This window comes from Stylophora pistillata, chromosome 2, assembly GCF_964205215.1.
Source record: "Stylophora pistillata chromosome 2, jaStyPist1.2, whole genome shotgun sequence".
Taxonomy (NCBI): domain Eukaryota; kingdom Metazoa; phylum Cnidaria; class Anthozoa; order Scleractinia; family Pocilloporidae; genus Stylophora; species Stylophora pistillata.
Window position 1 is genome coordinate 21,530,430 of NC_142520.1, and position 19,505 is coordinate 21,549,934.

Genomic DNA, 19,505 nt, shown 5'->3' on the forward strand with positions numbered 1-19,505 from the left:
TATAGCCAACTCGGCGCTACGCGCCTCGTCGGCTATCTATCATCTCCTATCCAACGCGCGCTCGTGGAATAATTGTTAATTATTATCGCGCGATAATTTTCATTACCGCGCGATAATATTTACTGTCGCACGATGATTTATCATTTATCGCACGATAATTTTTATTATTATCGCGCGGTAATTCTTATTATCGCGCGATCATTTTTATCATCGCGCGATCATTTTTATTATCGCGCGATCATTTATTATTTATCGCGCGATGAATGGGAAACTTGTCAGGTCACGCAATCGACTGTCACGCACGTTGTTTCCGTGGACAACAATGGCTGCTACAGTTGAGGAGGTATGTTTTGAGGTCAATAGTTCGTTTTATTTACTTAAAAGGATCATCTAGCAGTTCATTGCAATACTACGACATATAGCTCTTTAAATCAGCGCAGTAAACCTTAATTTTACGAAATCCTACGAGACGCTTTCAGGGATGACTGTCAGTGTCTGAGAATAAGAGTGGATTATCTAATCTTTATGATTACATTGCAGGGTTGTAAATCTCTAGGAGGCAGACGTGTCGACAAGAGCGTTGTTTTCAGGTTTCGTGAACAGAAGGTGAGAATGATAGCTGTATATACATAGTGAATGTAAACCATTTAGTTGTTTAACGATCACGTCTGATTGAAGTTCCTCGAGCAGGAGTTAAGTTGATCTACAATATCTGAAATACCGTGTTCATTTTGTAAAAATAATGATGAAGCGTTTAAGAGTAAAGCGGGAACACGGAAATATACAATGGATCTGTTGTCAGTTTAATGGCGAAAGATATTGCACAATTTTCTTATCATGGCAGTCACTTTGTAAACATAATATAAAGTAAAAGTACTGAACACCCATATATACTAGCTCAATAGGGCTCTTAAGTAACTATGCTCATCACGAGCGTTTGCGATTGAGTCGCCGAGGGAGGAACGAAAGAACAAGCAGAATGAAAGGAATTATTATTTTTTTTTTTGGCAGCGATTTCGTGACACTTCATAGGCTCCCACGACGGCGTTATTAATAGAGGATCGTCTTACACACGTGGGGAAGAATGCTACGCAATCTCCTAAAAATCCCTGCTTTTGAAGGCTAGCCCCGTCACGAATCCTTGATTCCCTACTATATTGCCTTAGCTCTATCATGGATCCTCGTTGTGTAAACATTATAATTATCGTTTTCGTTATCGTTACTATTTATGGTTATGTATTTTTATTTAAGATGGACAGTTCTGCCGTGATATACTGCCCTGAGTTCTTCCTGATGGAACTGGGGTTAAAGACAAAAGGTGACCTGTACGCTCTCCGTCTGTTTTGCGAGAGGGAAGAAAAGAAGGGGAAAAATAAGGACATAGAGGAGAGAAAACAATATTTGATTGAAGAACTGAGATCAACTAAGGGATCACGTCACTGCATCGGAGAGCAAAAAAGCTTCCTCGACTTCCAACGCTAAGTCACGATACCGAAAGTTCGAAATTGGCTGGCTGCACTTCTCGGAGGAGAAGGGAGGATACCTCGCAATAAGACAATCTACTCGGGGTGGAACGAGGTCAGTTTCGTTGCCTGGGATTAGCGGGACGTCCGACATTATTGACGAGGCTCGCAACTTGTTTTTTCCTCAAGGTGGATCTGCGTTTGGAAGATGGCTAGAAATGGATTCTGATTGAGCTAACTTTAGTGGCGAGAAGATTGATAAGCTTCTCACCCCTGAAGGGAAAGAGATCAAATTCTCCGTTCAGTCATATTTCAATCTTTACAAGCTTACCCGTGTTCGCCTGTATCTGAAAACAAAAAGAAAAGAACGTCTATCAGAGGAAACGAAAGTAGGAGAGTTGTACTCCGAAGTGAGGAATTCTGGGCTTTTAGGAAGCTCGCAAGAACGGGCCCAACTCTAAGAGACGCAAGATGAAAAGTACGAAGAAAGCTTACGCATCGATCGCGCAAAAAAGAAGCAGAAAGAAGAAGCGTGGATGGAAGAAATTAGGAGAGCTAGGAATGTCGAAGGAATTTACACCACTCGCTTAGGTAGAGTGTTGGAGGAACCGGGCATAGATGCGCCACAAGTTTATGTTCGTGTGCGTCACATCGACTTGGGAATGGTTAAGCAAGCTTCCAAACCATACCAAACAGTGGCTGCAGTGTACGATTGGATTGGCTCGCTACAGTTATCTCCAGTTTACTTCTCCCTCTGCACTGCATCAGGTGATGTGTTAGACCCCTCCTTACTTGCAGAGGATGCGGAAGGTAAAGTCCTTTTCATGGAACCGAGAGACGATCCAATTCCATTATGCGATGACGACCTAGAAATTATATTTAAAGGATTTGGCCAAACATGGAAATGTCGAACCTGCACCAGACGACTCTCTCTTCGCCCTCGGTGAAATAGGGACAACACCGCCCTTAAATCTATTAGCTGAGGAGGCGGATAGCGAGGAGGATGGCAGTCCAAAGTAAGTAACTTTAAAATTATCCTTATTTCGGTATCGATATAAAATACCCCTCTTTCTTCTTAAAGAATTGCAGGATCACGTAAAGTACATCTACGGAATAAGTGGACGTTATCCCACGTCAAAACAGTGAGGTGGAGGTCAGTGATCAAAAACAAAGAAGAATATTTGCTCCTCAGTACTTGTACCTAGACTCTATCATTAATGTCTTCATTATTAAGAAAACATTCCTGTCCAAAAGGCAACTAAGTAAGCGTGGCCAAAGTGATACCCTTAAAGTTATACTCTTAAGTGCGCCGCTGTCCACCTCTCCTTCCGCAATTTTTAGCCAATCGCCATTATTTTCGTGCCAACCTTATCGCTTGGCTAAGTTATTATCCATTATATATTATTTTATCTAGGACAATTTGTGCTGGTTCTTGCGGTAGCAAGGGATGATTTTACTGAATCAGTAGTATTAACTATGTACTTTTCAAAATTGTTCTTGCAGTAACGGAATTGCTGCAAGGCGCAAAAAGAAGAAAATGGTTGGTTTTGTTGATATCACTGCTGTTATTATATATATATAAGGATGATAATGACGATACAAACTGGTACTCTTTCGCCCACGACGCCCATACAATCAACATATAATAGCTGTTTGTTGCTCTTCACAGAAAAATAGCGCTCCCTTGACTAGGACGGGTACCAGCAGCTTATCGGCAGACCGAGGACGGCAGTTCCGTCAGAGCTACTTAGCCCAGTTAGCGCTAGAACAGGTCAGGAAGATATATAAAGAAAACATGCTGTAGACCGATTAATGATGGCGGTTTTTTTTTTTTCAGGCAAAATCTTTATCACTGAAGTAACGGCAATTTAAGTTTTGATTACTTGAATATATCGTCTTCCATATATTAAAATTCAGACTTATTCCCGAGGTTTGGGGAATAAAACGAAAGAAATAGTATTAAGGTTGAGGAATGAATAAGTGATTCTTTTGTTTTATTCCCCAAAGGCTCGGAGCATAGTTAGAATTTTAGTATATCGAAAATGGCCAATTGGCCCTCTACTGACCGAGCTGTACACTGTCCCGTTCTAGTTAGGTGACCTTGTACAGTATGTCAAAGAAAAAGTTTGACTTGACAACATATTCTTATGACTGTCACAACCGCTCCAAACCTGCGCAAATAAGAAATTGGGATAGAAATTAAAAACTGAGAAAGTGCAAGAATTTCCCTTTCTGCAATGTCTTTTACATTATTTCAAATATATCAAGTCAACGGTATCTTTGTTCCTATGTGTTATTTTTTGCTGGTGAGGTATCCACATAGGTGTCGGTTAAATTTCTGTGGGATGTTGAAAATTAGGCCTGAAACTCATCGGTAGCAGCAGGCTATTCCAGAGTAAAGTACTACTTGATAAACATAGAACTTGCAAATATTTTAAAATACTCGAGTACTTCTAAGAAGAACGGGGGGTACCTTTTTTTCAGACGGAAGACAGAGATAAAAACCACGAGCTAGAGGGGAACAGCCAAAGCGATACCCAGGTGGTGATGCCCACTGTTGATGTGCCCGCTGATGACGTTATCATAGTAGGTGACAATTCCACTGAGGAAGAGCAGCAAAGCAACTCAGAATCACATTGCAAGTAAGTCTCTCATTGGTACACACACTGGACGTGTTTGGGTGAACTTAATTTTTAATAGAGAATTTGCCTCTGTTTAAAGAAGGAAAACTCGTGACACCTATTTTTGACACATTCAAACCTTCCGCTCAAACCAACACGTCCTTAACTTGATGTAACATGTGAAAAAAAAAAATTTACAGGATCGTAAAGATAAGGAGAGTGCAAGTTATGAAGGATATGATAAGTCTTTTCAAAGACAAAGCTGTCGTTGACACCACTCTTAACGTGGTCCTGATAAATTCTTTCGGAAAAGAAGAGGACGGACTGGATAATAGCGGCGTTTTCCTTGATGCACTATCTGCGTTTTGGAACTCTTTTTATGACTCGTGCACTAATGGCGAAGATGAGAGAGTTCCAGCCATCAGGCACGACTTTCAGGCTGCTGAGTGGGAGGCCATAGCCAGAATAATTGTGAAAGGGTATCAACAAGTTGTTTTTTTTTTCCAATTAAACTGGGCAAAGCCTTTACAATAGCCTGTCTCTTTGGCGAAGAAGCTGTTAAAGAAGATCTTTTGCTGGAATTGTTCCTGGCATACCTCAGTAGTGACGAAAGAGAACTGATTAACCTCTTCCTGAATGGGAAGCTGGAGGAAGAACAAGAAAACGTATGGTTAGATCTTCTGGAACGCTTTGACTGTAAGACTGTTCCCAAAGTGAAACAAGTCAAAGATGTCGTCTTGGAGATTGCCCACAAAGAGTTCATTCAAACTCCGAGATATATTGTAGACAGCTGGAGCACACCGTTGTCACCGCTACACCGCCAGTTTTCATCTCCAGATTGCCTTCTGGAGATCTTCGTACGAGGCAAGCCAACCAACGAGAAGATCATATCACTTTTCGAGGCAAACCCGGAGACCAGAGCACAGGAGGAGGCCTTATCCTACTTGAAACGCCTTGTTCGGGGAATGGAAGATGAGAAATTAACAAAGTTCTTGCGATTTTGTACAGGCTCTAATATGGTGTGCGTTGAAAAGATCACCATCAATTTCAACAACCTGGAAGGTGCGGAAAGGCGACCAGTCGCACACACCTGCGGAGCAGTGCTGGATCTCCCGGCCACACATCCATCCTTTCCATTGTTCCGAGAGGAATGGAACAACATACTGTCCTCAGAGTATTGGGACATTGACTTCGTTTGAACTCGCAGTTAAATCTGCACACGAGAACAACGTCATTGCTGTGCATCTCGGAATACTTAGCAATCCTAAATAGGGCTAAATTTCACACAGTTTACTCTAACTGGTGTGATTATTACAAAGCGAATTGTTTAATGGATGTTTCACATTTATTCAGAGGAAATTGCGTTATTAGTATCAGTATTACTCGCTGTACTTATTCAGTAAAGTAAACGAAATTATAATTAAAGGAAGCTTTAGGGTATTTTTCGTGTTACCGTTCCAGTTATAGCTTTTAGATTTGAGAGGAATTGACATTTCGATGCTTATTGCATTTATTATAATAATAATTTATATAGTACTGACCGAAACTGTCCCGAGTGTTGGCAATTTATATAAGGCTTGATAACGTTTGATTTTTTAAGAATGAAAATCAACTATTTTGAAGTTTATATAAATATGTTTTAAAAACCTTGATTGATAATAAAATTAAACTGCTTTATAAAATCATTGGTTAACTATATATTCAGTCTAATTTTCATATAATAGACCGCGATCCGAGCCCGTGGAAATTTTATATTATTTATTTTATATTTTGTAATAGCTTTCTAATGATTGCAGAAGTTATACTGTCGTAAACTGAACTAACTTTGACACATTTGTCACCAGAACTGTCGGTCCTCTTTTGCCAGAAAGGCTCGGTACACGAAGAGAGAGTGGCATTGGGGACTCATGAGGCTAGGTTTTCGAGTGTAATTTATTCCCCTTCAAAAAAACACATGATACAAAAACTAAACTAACTGTTGTGGATGTGATAAACTAGATCCACGAAAAGGTTACGGGCTTCTAGAGCAGTTGAAGGTTCTTGCAATTGTTGTTCTTGCATAATTATGTCAATCAATTCTCTGCATTCCTCCAAACAATATCTGGGGCTTGTTCTGACGCAGCATACACTATCAATCACATCAATGTCATCTAGGTCAACTTCTGTCCGGTAATCCGTTGCATTTGTCCATGCAGGAACATAATACAGTACATCTGGTCGGCCAGAAGGGGATTCTACATTATGCGAAGGTCTTATCCTGTGCAGATTCCAGTGTATGGCAACTTTGTTGAGCTCTCCTTGAATCAAAGGCATGAAACAGAATCTTAAGCATTCTAAGTGAACTGGGTCATGATCGCAAAAGATACCCTCGTCTCTCATGTCTTTAAAAAAGTCGATCTACCAGCTTGCATTACTTTTCTTCAGAAAAGTTCACCAAGCCTCTATCCGCTGATTGCTAACTGACTTTCCGTACATGAAACTTTTATCACCTGAAAATGTATCTTCCCACCCTGACGTCAAAAACCTTTGTATTCCCGCGACATAAACATTATCTGTTTCTGCATCTGCACGCACTATCCTCGGGACTCCACCAATTTGACGAATATAGTCTGTAAAATAATTAGCAATGATTTTTGGGTCGTTGTTTGTACGACCAACTTCTAATCAAAGAATACGTCGGCTGTAACCCTCGATAGCCCCGTGTATGCAAAACCCAAATGGTTTGAGCTTGTCGTAACCATCCATGTGCCAATTGTAGTTAGGTCCTTTACCACGGTATTCTCTCCTTCGTAATCGCTTTGATGATCGTGAATGTACGCCAGAAGGATCCCATTCTTTAATTATAACTCGTACGGTCTCCTGGACAACAAGACCATAGTCAATTCGTAATCGCTGGTGCATTTGGCGATGACCAATACAATTCCCACTTCCTTCGAATTCAGTTTCAATCGCATTTAAAGTTTCCTTGATGTCACTATGCTCTTTTCTTCTATGAAGACCCTGACGCCTAAGTACTCGTTTCAGCTGGCGCAAGCTTATTTCAATTTCATGAAAACACAAAAGAAAAGCGAGGATCTCTCAGTAAACCAGATCGAGAGAAAAGTAGTGATTGATGATATCGTTCCTCTGGAAAGTATTAGGCAATCCATTGCCAACGTAAGGCGGTAATACAGCGCTGGATAAATGTATTATTCCAAAAAGTAAAAGTCCTTTTCAAGAATGCCTTAACAACGCCATCTTACCTTACTGTGTTGATTGCGTGACTAATATTACGCACATACGGAGTGCGAAGTATCGCAAGATAAAATTGAATTTATCGTGCGGTAATTTCCATTTATCGCGCGATAAATGATAGACAATTGCGCGTTAATAAATATTATCGCGAGACAATAAAAGTTATCGCGCGATAATAATAAAAATTATCGCGCGATAAATGATAAATTATCGCGCGATAATAAATATTACCGCGCGATAATAAATATTATCGCGCGATAATTTATTACTTATCGCGCGATAATTTCCATTTATCGCGCGATAATTTCCATTTATCGCGCGATAATTTCCATTTATCGCGCGATAGATTATCATTTATCGCGCGATAGATTATCAATTATCGCGAGATAATCTCCATTTATCGCGCAATGAAAAAAAATGTGTCATGTCCCCTATGGGCCACCGTGCCTATGGGCCACCGTTCGAGATGTCTCATTTCGACTGATTGAATCTGGATTGAATGAAAAATAGACCGCGTCGACACCACGGGCAACATGTGATTCTTTGAGTGATACTAATGACATTTGCCTGAAAGAAGCCAGTAACTGCAACCACCGCGACTATTGACACTACTATTCGCTCCGACGAAGGGCTAACGCTCGAAACGTCAGGTTTTGTAATCGTTGCGGTGGCCAATTGACCATTTCAAATGACTTTGTTGATGTATCCAAATTATATTGACACTACGTCCAAGAATAAGGATACTTTATATTATTATTCTTTGAATTTACCTAAGATCCAAAAATTAGTTCCAATTGCGCCCAAGCAGGAAAAGAATCTAAACCTCCGACTACAAAAGCGCAACGGGAAAAAAATTCGAAAAGCCCGGTCGAAAGGGTGTCTGATAAAAACCGATAGGAGGCCCTGGAACCATCACAACAGACTGGAGTACAGCAACCTATTGTGGATTGCAATGGTGGTTGGATTCCGGATTCCATTCGCTGGATTCTGGATTCCAAAGCCATGGATTCCGGATTCCACAGACCAAAATTACCTGGATTCTGGATCCTTGATCACCTTACGTGGGGCGATATATCGCTGAGCTCAAACGATATATCACTCAGGGAAACGATGATTCGCGAGGAGCTGAACGATTTATCACCGATGTTAAAATAATACCACAGAATATAACGTCGTCGTCGTTGGCTCCCCTTCTGTATAGAAGATAGGTGTCCATTTCACATCATTGACTGATGATGAGTTCTGTAATGGCTGTAAATGCCAGTACGAGCCTTGAATTGTCTATCACATTCTGGACAACACAGGCCTGGTGGTAATTCTGTCCGTGGCTGTTCTTGTCTTTCTTTCTTCCTTTCCCTCTTCAGCCTTATGCCTTTGAACGCCTTTCCTTAAACTTTTCCACTCCATCTTTTATTGCTTTCCTCCAAATAGTTCTGTTCATAGCCAGATTTTCCCGTTTTTTAGTGTCAATAGCGCACTGGTTGAGGTGACTTTTCAGCCCGTCCTTGAATCTTTTCTTTTGCCCTCCTACATCCCGTTTACCTTCTGTCAGTTCACTGTAAAACATCTGTTTTGGCAGTCTGTTGTTTTCCGTCCTCACTACATGGCCACTCCATCTCAACTGGTTCCTCAGAAACACGCTCTCCACACTACACACAGTTGCTTGTTCCAAAACCCTGAGATTAGTTCTCCTATCTAGCCATTTAATGGTCATCATTTCTCGTAAACGCCGTTGCTGGAACTTTTCTAAGGCTGCTATGTGTCTGCGGTAGATTTTACATGTTTGAGATCCGTATAGTAAGGTGGTTACAACTATGGCTTTATACACCTTGATTTTTGTGTCTAACCTGATGTCTCGGTCTTGAAGCACTCTAGACTGGAGTTTCCCAAAAGCTGTAGCGGCTTGCTGTATTCGATGATTGACTTCTGCGTCCACATTTGCATGAGAAGATAAAGTGCTGCCGGGATACGTAAAGTTATCCACGTTCTCCAGGACTGTTTCTCCAATCTTTATAGATGGTGGAATTTTAACTGTGTCTTTTGGAGAGGATTGGAAGAAAACTTGAGTTTTCTTGGCATTTATCTTTAAGCCGAGTTGTGTATATGCATAGTTAAAAGCATCCAGTATAGTTTGTAGATCTTCCTAAGTATGTGCTGCTATGGCATTGTCATCTGCATACTGGAATTCAACTATTGCAGATTTAGAGATCTTACTTTTTGCACGTAATCTTCGCAGGTTGAAGAGTTTTCCCTCAAAGCGAAATGCAATCTCAATCAACTGTACTGGTAGCCTTGGGTATGCAATGAGGAGCACGACTGATATACAACCATTTAGCCATTTAGCCATTTTTTTTTTAACCATTTAGACAACCTTGTTTCACTCCTGTCTTTACTTCAAACGGTAATACAGAATATAACGCCGATGTATCGTTTGAAACAGTCTTCCAAGAAATATATTCTATACTATCTAATCAACACGTTAATCAAAACTGTTATTTTCTTGGCCGAAAACAATAAAACGTGTTTTTGCGAGTAAAATAGTTTCTGTCTTGCGTGACAAACGCTTGAGTTTGTCAAATCTGGAGCAGTATCAGACTGCTTCCCGTCTTCGACGTCTTCGACAAAGAATATTCTACCTATTCATATAAATGATTGAGTTGTCGTCTTTCAAGTCCACAATTAAAATCTATTTAACCCTAAAACTTTTTTAAAATTTGAGTAAGTTCGGCTACATGCAAAGAAAAAAGGACGCCCCCGCTAGCTTTCGTTAGTGTTATTGGGAACAATTACGCCATGGGAAATGGACGAGAATTAGAAACGAAAGCACGGAATGTAGCTTTCGCCTTTAATCCATGTGTAGCGTTACAAGATAACGTACAAAAGAAAGGTGTAGCGTTACAAGATGACGTACAAGAAATGTGTTACAAGATACCGTAAAAAAGAAAGAGAAATCGCAATAACGATCGCAATACAACCACAATCACAATTCACGTTAAAGAAGTGTTTTGCACACCAAAACAACTACGCTAAGATAAAACTCTCCCCAAGAAATCTCAAAGCATGTGCAATCCCACCAGAGATTGTCACGTGACACGAACGTAACGTAAAACCGGAGATATAATTAAAACGGAAATGAAACGGTAGTCACACGGATAAAAACCAATCTGCCGTCGTTAGCTATGTGAGCTTAGCCTACTGTTTTAATTGCCTAATCAAACACGGTGCTGACCGCTAAAATGTGCTTAGACATGATTCTGGATTTAACGACGGGGTACCCAATGAGAGTATGTCGTAACGTAAATAACGATGTTACGATTTTCACAAAGTTTAGGCTGGTTTTTCCGTACGAAAGTGAGAAGCAGTAAACTGATTTTACACCTCCTGAAACAGAATAATTTCCTGTTATTATGAGCCGAACATGCATTGATTTAAAGTGATACCGCATAGGGAAAACGATGTTTGAAAGTCTGCTGGAATATATTGGTGAGATATTGAAATATTGGTGATTTTAGAAAGCGTTCCATGAGCTCCAAATTAAATGAAATGGTCCCGTTTAAGACTTGAGTAACACCTTAATCCTTCCTATACAAAAATATCAAACTGGTACGAGCTTGCTTTCTTTAATTTGCGTTTATCATGAACAAAGTTCATTTGCTTATATCCGAGGCACCGATTTCCGCCATTTTACGGCTACCGACGCTCGTTCCAGTTTTCGTGAATAATCTAGAAAGAAGCAAGTCTAAATTTCTAAGTTCACTTTAAGGTATCTCTGCGAAAAATTTCAAGGTTTTTAATTTTCAACTGTGTGCAACATTTTTCGATTTTCACTCGGTCAACTCCAAAATTCGCTCTTAAGCTGTCAAAATGTCAAACCATCAAAGTTCACAATCTGCAATAGTTCACAACCTGAAATCGTTTGGAAAGTCTATGGGTGAACGGCAGCCGAATTCACAGGAACATGAAGATTGCTCGGGGTGACAGCGCCATAAAACTCAGCTAATGAGACTGATGTGGCCTTCTACTCATACATGTAGCAGCAAAAACGATATCAGAGCAGGCTCTTAGGTCATTTCACTCGAAGGGCGGGCGACGTAATTTCTGAGGCTTGCTACACTGCAATTATCAGAGACTGCCGTGATGAGCTAGCTGCGATCAACCCCAGCATGATTGCAGTCGCACTGACACCGACATGACTTGCATGAATTTTAACATCTCTGCCAGTCTGTTTATGTTTTGCATCACTCCAGTTTTGTTCTGTTTTGTTTTTCTAACACGAAACTGTGTATGTAATATGGGTGTTAGCTGTGTTTGATTTTTATTACCGTACATCAGCCGTTTACGATCGAACTGAGTGTGAAAACCTTTAAAACTCAGACTGTCCATTTCGTTTTCTCTTTAAGGGTTTTCGTCTCTGCTCACGTCATAGGAATGCAAATTACGGCGCTTGGCATGTTTACAACCTTTTTTTTTGGCTTTTCCGTCGCTACTTGCCGGCTCGCTTATTCCGAAATTTCACTTTTATTAATGGAATAAAATCAAGATATAGTAAAAACTGGCAGATGGCGAGAAAGCGTTTGCTCTGCTCCGTGTTTTAATCACAGAAAGAGCACGCTTTTTCAACCAACGAGAGCGTGTGTTCCATCTGAACTTAATCATAATGATAAAGCTACTTGGTAAGCTAATAAATACTGCAACATGCTGCTGGGCCATCGTTGCATTTCCTAAATATAATTTGATCTATATCGTGACGTTCCAGTTGAGTTTAAAGCTTTTAACCGTGTGCCTTATACAGAAAATTGTAAAAGAACATCATACCTGTTTGATTGAAAGATCTTTCCCTGTAGTTTGCTCTAAAAATAAACCACCTAGAAGGGAAAAATCTTAACCACATGTATCGTCCACTGGATCGCACTACAATCGTTTTGTGATCTCCACAGAACACACCAAGAACACTGGCCGACTCACTAATGCCATCACGGATCTCAAGATAATAACCCTGAACACAAGGTTCCGGAAGCCATGGCGAGCTGTGTATGGTAAAGTTTAGTTCCACGTATTTTCCTTTTGGAACTGAAATACCATGTGAATCCCAAAACAAGGGAACTCTTTTCCATCCTTGGGCTTGTTGAGGATACTTCAACAAAACTGTAACAAATGAGACAAGTAAATTTCTCAGTTTACAACAACAAAAAAAAAGTGATAGACACCATAAATAAATGTTAAATGATATCAACCCACAAAAAGAGAAAGTCTAAAGAGTAGGTCCACATCTCAAGTTCCGCCATGTTAGTCCCAAGGTCTTCTCTCAGTGTACAAGCACTCTAAAACCACTAGTTAGACCCCACTATGTTGAAAAGATCTTATTTTACAATACTCTGCACAGTCCACTACATACGTACGCAAACTAGCAGGAAAAGAACCTCCCCCATATGCCCTGACGATTCCAAACATTAAAAGCAATCATTACTGTACCATTCCCAAACATACTACAAGGGTAACTGTACAAATTAAATATTTAATACAGGACAAAATTAAATAAAATTCTCAAGTTGGTCGCTCCTTGGAGCATTTACCCAAAAGCCGAAAAGAATTCCTCTTTCAGTGTTCGAGTTCAACAATCTGGTTAAGATTCAGCAAGCTTCTGCAGAACCGGGTTTCCCCTTCCAACTATGAAACTTCGGAATGATTTTCGTTTAAAATTAGGTTTCCTTAAGTGAAGTGTTTTAGAGGATAAAGGAAAGTGGTTTATTGATGAACATAACATAACAATTGAATGTCATACCCTTGAGTCCCCACTCCGTCCCACTCTTCTCTCTTCCTTTCCTCTTTTCCTTCTTTCGCTCGCCCTTTTCCTAACCTCTCAAAACATCTTACCCCTCCTCCCCTCCCACGCTACTCATGGGCTCCTTTCCGTCCCATTAGACAACAGGTTCTAATGCTCATTACTTTAGCTAAAACTGTAGACAACAGTCGTATATAGCTGTGGTTCTTACAGAAAAAGAGGATGAAACTCCGCTTAGCCACTGAAGTTACCATCATCACGTGTTTCAGTTTGCTTTCTGTAGAAGTAAAGTTAGTGTGTTTAGTTTTGTCTCGCTTTGCATTCAGGATTAAAATTCAAATTAAATTTGAAAACAATCAGGTTTTTTCAAGCTCTCTCGTATATTTATAGCGGAGATGATTTCATCACAAATAAACTGCCTCTCACTTTCCATCTGTTGTTTAGCGGCCTCTAGACAAGAAATATAGTGTTGCATTTAGAATTTTTGGAACACTCAACAAATGTCGTATAGCTTTTTTTCTTGCTCTCATACGATAAGTCCCTCATCCTGCAATTATATTTTTCAACGTTCACAAACTGGCTGCTTCTTGTCTCCGACTGATAGTTGTCATTTAATTAACTTTCAAATTCTTGGTTCAAGGAGTTGGCCGTCAATGTTTCCTCTATTTTCTGTAGTTACAGCATACGTTTTAAATGCAAAACACTTATTCAGAGAAGGCGCTCTTCTGCACTCAAGAGACCAAAGATCTTACCGCTAAATTTCCATGCCTTTTGAAATTTTAACGATTTGAATGTGGTTCTTAATTCTCGCAAGTGGTCAACAAAACAATGTAGCAATGTTCACGGAAAGAAATGAAATTTTAATCAGTTTTACAGAAGTGCTATATTTCATTTATTTCATACCTTTTTTTGAAACCATGTAGGTAAATGCACAGCAGAGTAAATTTCTCTGTGATTTTATTGAACGGACACTAAACGGATCGAATATTAACGGACTATACGTTCCACAGATAACTAGCAAAGAATAAATATTCCGTTAGAGTACTAAACAAACACGTATTCACAAACAGGATCGACATTTGCGGCAGCAATGGAGTTTTTTTCACAATACACAGAATAAACTACTCGAATTTCGTTGCCAGTGGGATCAAATAATCAACTACCTAGCGTAGAAGGGAAAGGTATAAAGCTATTATATTAAGTGCCAGAGATTGAATATTGATTTTCCCTCTCCACTTAAAGAGTCTTATCGCATTTGTCCACCTAAGTAGCGGAGAATTAATGGAGAGAAAAGTAAATGTTTTTACACCTTTTGTTCATTGTTTTTCGCGTTTTGTTTTGCTGTTTTATTTAATCAATTCAAAGTGAACACAAGAATTTCCATCTCGTAACTCGTTAAACTCATACGTCCAACTAAAATAGAAAAGAAAGTTTGCCTTTGAAAGAAGCGCTAATTATCATATGGAAAAATCACTGAAATAAATGGACAATTGATGGGATGATGCAGAAAAATGAAGACGTTTGAACCCAAATTTGATCCCCAATGACCGTATTGAAAAATAAATATTATTCAGCAACAGACTTTTTCCTTAGTTAACACCAGAACTCAATTTACAAATATAGATGATCCCATCATTGAAGCACAAATTTTGTTTTTTCTAATTTTTTTCAAACGTATCTCAAAAGTAAATGATATTTTCGTTTGCTTGAATATAATTTTGTATATAGATGAATATCCCCTCAATAATTTAGAATATATTAAAAACTTCCCCATTGGGTGCAAAGTGTAACCTAGTATGTTGTTTTATCGGAATTTAACACTAAAAAATTGGTAATGTCCCAACTCTTGGCACACTATAAGAATCTTTAAAAGAAAGGGAAAAAAATTCCTACTATCAAACCGTTACATTTCGTGTCTTAATTAATTGTTCGCCGCTTTTTTTGAATCAATGTATAAATGTAAAAGATCAATTGCAATACAAAGAACACAGTCTCATGTAGAGTTTCTTCTGAGTCCGACGATCTTACCACTAGTATTATGTGTATCTAAGCATTTGAACACTTTAACGAGTTTCTCGTCAGTAATTTAAGCAACATTGTGGTAATTTTCGTGGAGAACAATTAAATTCTGATCACTTTTACAGAAATACCATGTTGCACTCATTTCGTTATCCTTTGTTTAGTGAAACCACGTCAAAGCAAATGCATAATAGAGAAAATAAAACGAATCGTACAACAAACTATACCTTTCAGAAATAAATAGTGTAGAATAAATATTCGGTTAGAATATAAAACAGACACAACATCATCAACAGGATCGACAGCTGCAACAGCAAGAAAGTTATTTTGCAATACACAGAAAAATTAAACATTTTTACCGCAAGGGGGATAAAATAATCAACTAAAAAGGAAAGAAGGGAAAGCAGAAAAGCTACTACATTAATTAAGTACCTGAAAATCGATTGTCCCTTTTCACTTTTACACTTCGCCTGATCGAATTTATCCACGTAAGCAGCAGAAAATTAATCTGCAGAAAAGTTAAGGTTTTTACAGCTGTTGTTGAATTGTAGTTTTTAATACTAAATTCAAAGTTAAGATAAGAATTTCCGTCACGTAATTTGTTTGAGACACACGTCCAACAAAAATGGAAGAGAGAATTTACTTTAGTTTAGAAGGAAGCGTTGATGACCACATAGAAAAATAACTGGAATGTCTGGACAATCGATAAAATGCTACATTAAAAATTAAGGTTCTATAACCCAAATTTGATCCCTAAAGACCATATTGAAAGATGACTATTATTCAGCAACCGACATTTTCATTTGGTTGGCACCAGTACCCAATTTATAAACGCAGATGATCCCATCATTAACGTACAAGTTTTCCACATGAAATATTTCTGTAGCATTTAGTTTTTTTTATTTTTTTTTAACAGATCTCAAATTAAAATAAAAATAAATAATATCTTCCTGTGGTTGAAAAGATTTTTCTACATCAGTTACCTCTTCAATGATACAGAAAATTGAAACAACAGCGGACTGAGTTTAAATAATTATATCATTACCATTATCATTATCATTTACGTTACTACTCCTTTGTTACTCTCTGCAGCGTACCACGTGTTTTTAAATGTTTTTAAAAATTGCCACATTGGGTGCAAAGTGTAACCTATGTTGATCTATCGGAGTTAAACGCTGAAAAAGTTGTCTTCATTAACTCTTGGCTAGCTAGAACCATCTTAAAAAAAAAATCCTCTCAGTAACACCTTTACGTTTCGCACTTTAATTTATCGATAGCCGAGGTGACATGCCTGTCACACAGCGAAGATAAGCTTCACCAGCAAACCAATAAGAGATAAAAACAAACAATCAAACGCACAAACGAACAAAAACCTTAAGGGCCTTTTCATACAAAGGGATGCTGTTTGTATTTTTATAATGCGGTCAAGAACCTCAACAAAAAGTAAAACAGAAAGTATTTCAGGAAGTTAAAAAGGTATTCATTTACATTTGAATTAATCGATGGAACTTTCACTTATTTAATACCTGAACTCAATTATCTCTATCAATTTGTTCGTTGTAAAACGGTGAGCGAAGTTTTCTCGAGAAATTCACTTTCGGCAGGCCTTTTGGAAAAACTGTACCCTGTGTCTTCGAGTGTCGCCCTCGGGCAAAAACCTCGACCTCTCCTTGGGAATAACCCTAGCGATTCGATACTTTGTACAAAACCATCATCATTCGAGTTTCAACCAGTTAAACCGGAGCAATCTACGCCACTGCAATGAAAGCCTTCTCTCAATCCAGCTTGTTTTTCGTGGGTTCCACGACCTCCCCTGAGCACCCAACACCTACGGGGAAAGGCCAAAAATATTCATTGCCTCACTACCTCCCCTCTCCTTTTGACCACCGCTCGCCCGCCCCCTTTGTATATATTTATTTGTCTGCCCAGGCTTCCGTTGCTATAAAAAAATCAAAGATGGCAGCAATAACTTTCACCTGGACAACACTGAGTACTCGTCCGCCAAAATTACGCCTGCTCTGCTAGCTAAATAAAATAAAACAATGTGAGCATATTTCGTTGCTCTTTCTTCGCGCTTTCCGACTCCTGATATCCGGATCTAGATTTAATTCCCTGCCATGCACCGCTGACTTCATTACAATGGGCCGCAATTTTTCCGTTGTCTTGTGCAGTCATTACAAGTGTAACAGTTAAAGGAACCTAGCACACTAAAACTGCTTTTTTTTTCTCCTGGAATGTCTTATTTGCACAGTAAAGGGAGGGATCTTGACGTAAGTGAAGAAAGTTGGGTTTTATCGAGACTTTGTTCACACGTCAGTCAACGTTATGCACAGTCATGGTACCCTAAATAGCTTCTCATCGGTCATTTGATGTGGGTAACTTTTATAAGTGTGTCCTACCTCGTTTATCATTGGTTGGAAGATTTTGGTAGGAACAAACTGACGACAAGTTGAATAGACCTAAACTGAATGCGTTATTGAATCCCCGGTTCAGCGTGACCTAGCTCCCCTAGGAACTCGGAGCGAATATTTTTTGTTTTCGTTTTTGTTTTTAAAGCGGCACCTGTTTGGTTAAAAGTGGTGTTCAAATTCTACCCTTCGATATATATATATATATATATATATATATCTTATTGCATTTTACCCTTCACAGTTTCACTATAATTTATTTTACAATGTGCTGATCATGATGTCCATTCTAATTTCCGAAAACTTCTTTCAAACTCCTTGAGAGACTTGATCAGATGGCTGTCTTAAGAAGTCAAGGGATCCCAAAAATTTTGTTCGGTGTTTTTAGCTCAAGAAATGTCACAATTTGGGCATACCATACAACCACTGATGTTAACTTGCCTAGTTTTCCGTGCGTGAAGAATTTGGGAAAATTTGTCCTCTGATATAGTTTTTAGAATCCCCTTGCATAATTTAAACAAACATGGAATACTATTATTAGGTTTGCAGTTCCAGGCATGTAGCCTTTTAGGACTATTTGTTACACCAATGCCTTATGTAATCATTTCAAAAGCACCTTGTTTATGTTATTTTGTTATTATTTTTTTTTTTTGGATAAAGACAGGCAACTGTTCACTGCATTATTATTGCCCACTTAAATGATTGACTACTAATCTGACCTGCTTCATTGGCTTGTGAAGTTCAGTTACAATACTCATAGTTTTTATTAGTTTAGCATTTTGATGGAGTGTCCAGATAACAAAATCAAAATAATGATAACAGAAAATCAGAATATTCAGTTAAATGATATAAAATAGACCATTTTTCAGTTGGGTACTTAGCTGCCAAGCCTTTGATTTGTGATAGAGACCAGTATCTAGTTGGCATGATAACAAAGTAATTTCCATTTGAAAAGCAACAATGTCTGTATCATAACAAGGTCACCCTTAGCCTCATGACTATTATAAGTTAAACATAACCACAGTAAAGTGCGCGCTCTGATTGGTCAACTAGATATGCACCATTTGCCCATGGGGGTACACTGCTAACGTGAGCAAATTCAAAGACTAGTTTTCCGCACACTCTTGTTAATTTTTGGGCTATACAAGATTTGCTAGCTGAAAGGGGACTCTTTGCTGAAATGTATCAATTTTATGCTATAAATTAAACAAATGGTAAACACCACTGTGTACATACATACATACATACATAAACTTTATTTATCCTCGGATTTTAGATTAGCTTATAAGCTAGTATCTCCGATCCTAACTACTACTTTAAAATTACAGCAAGAACAGGTTAAAAGATAAAAATAATTCATAATATAATAATATAATAATCGTTAATATAATAATATGTGATATAAATGTAATATTAACAGAAATTGTGCGCTGACAGTTTGCTCTTAAATTCGCTATAGTCTACAGTTTTCCTAAAGTGGTCAGGGAGGGAGTTCCAGTACTTAACAGATGAATAGCTAAAAGAATTTAGACAATATGTGGTCGTAAACGGCTTAGGAAGTGATAAAAGACTGTGTGCATGTTGGAGGTTTGCCTAGCACTCAAGAGCCCAGAGTCTCTCTCAGCTATCACCTCTCGTGACTCTTATGCTTCTTTTGCGCTTAGCAATCTCCTGCATGCATCAATAACGAGAGTGTATGCTGTGGTGTTTACCATTTGTTAAAGGGAAACCAACTGTTAGCTAGGAGTCGATGAGAGCTCAAAGTACAAAAAAAAGTCAGTTTCTTTGAGGGCATGGAAATGGGAGTGGCTGAGTTGTGGATGCTTTTGTTTATTTTTTTAATTCTCGTTGGTGGAGAACATGGAACAAGTCTCTAAGCGAAATCAAAGTGATAGTAGATTGAAACTCGACACTCACTTGAAAACTGCCCCATTTTTATGTATCACTTTTTAAAATAAATTCTGGGAGGAGGTGTGTT

General features: G+C 38.7%; 1 protein-coding gene and 2 pseudogenes across 2 annotated transcripts in view; 2 read left to right on the forward strand and 1 right to left on the reverse strand.

The window, feature by feature from the left end:
* LOC148737747 (uncharacterized) overlaps positions 1-13,357 on the reverse strand; it is a 32,640-nt gene extending 19,283 nt beyond the window's left edge. Inside the window, exons 1-2 of the mRNA XM_088747845.1 lie at positions 13,312-13,357; positions 12,134-12,463 (exon numbers count right to left, since the gene is read on the reverse strand). Of these exons, the coding sequence (XP_088603971.1) occupies positions 12,134-12,463; positions 13,312-13,357 (376 nt within the window). The remainder of the gene's footprint in view (positions 1-12,133; positions 12,464-13,311) is intronic.
* LOC148737741 (putative pre-mRNA-splicing factor ATP-dependent RNA helicase PRP1) overlaps positions 1-19,505 on the forward strand; it is a 159,521-nt pseudogene that overhangs the window by 95,574 nt on the left and 44,442 nt on the right. The window lies entirely within an intron of this gene.
* LOC148737748 (uncharacterized) lies at positions 2,000-5,524 on the forward strand (annotated as a pseudogene).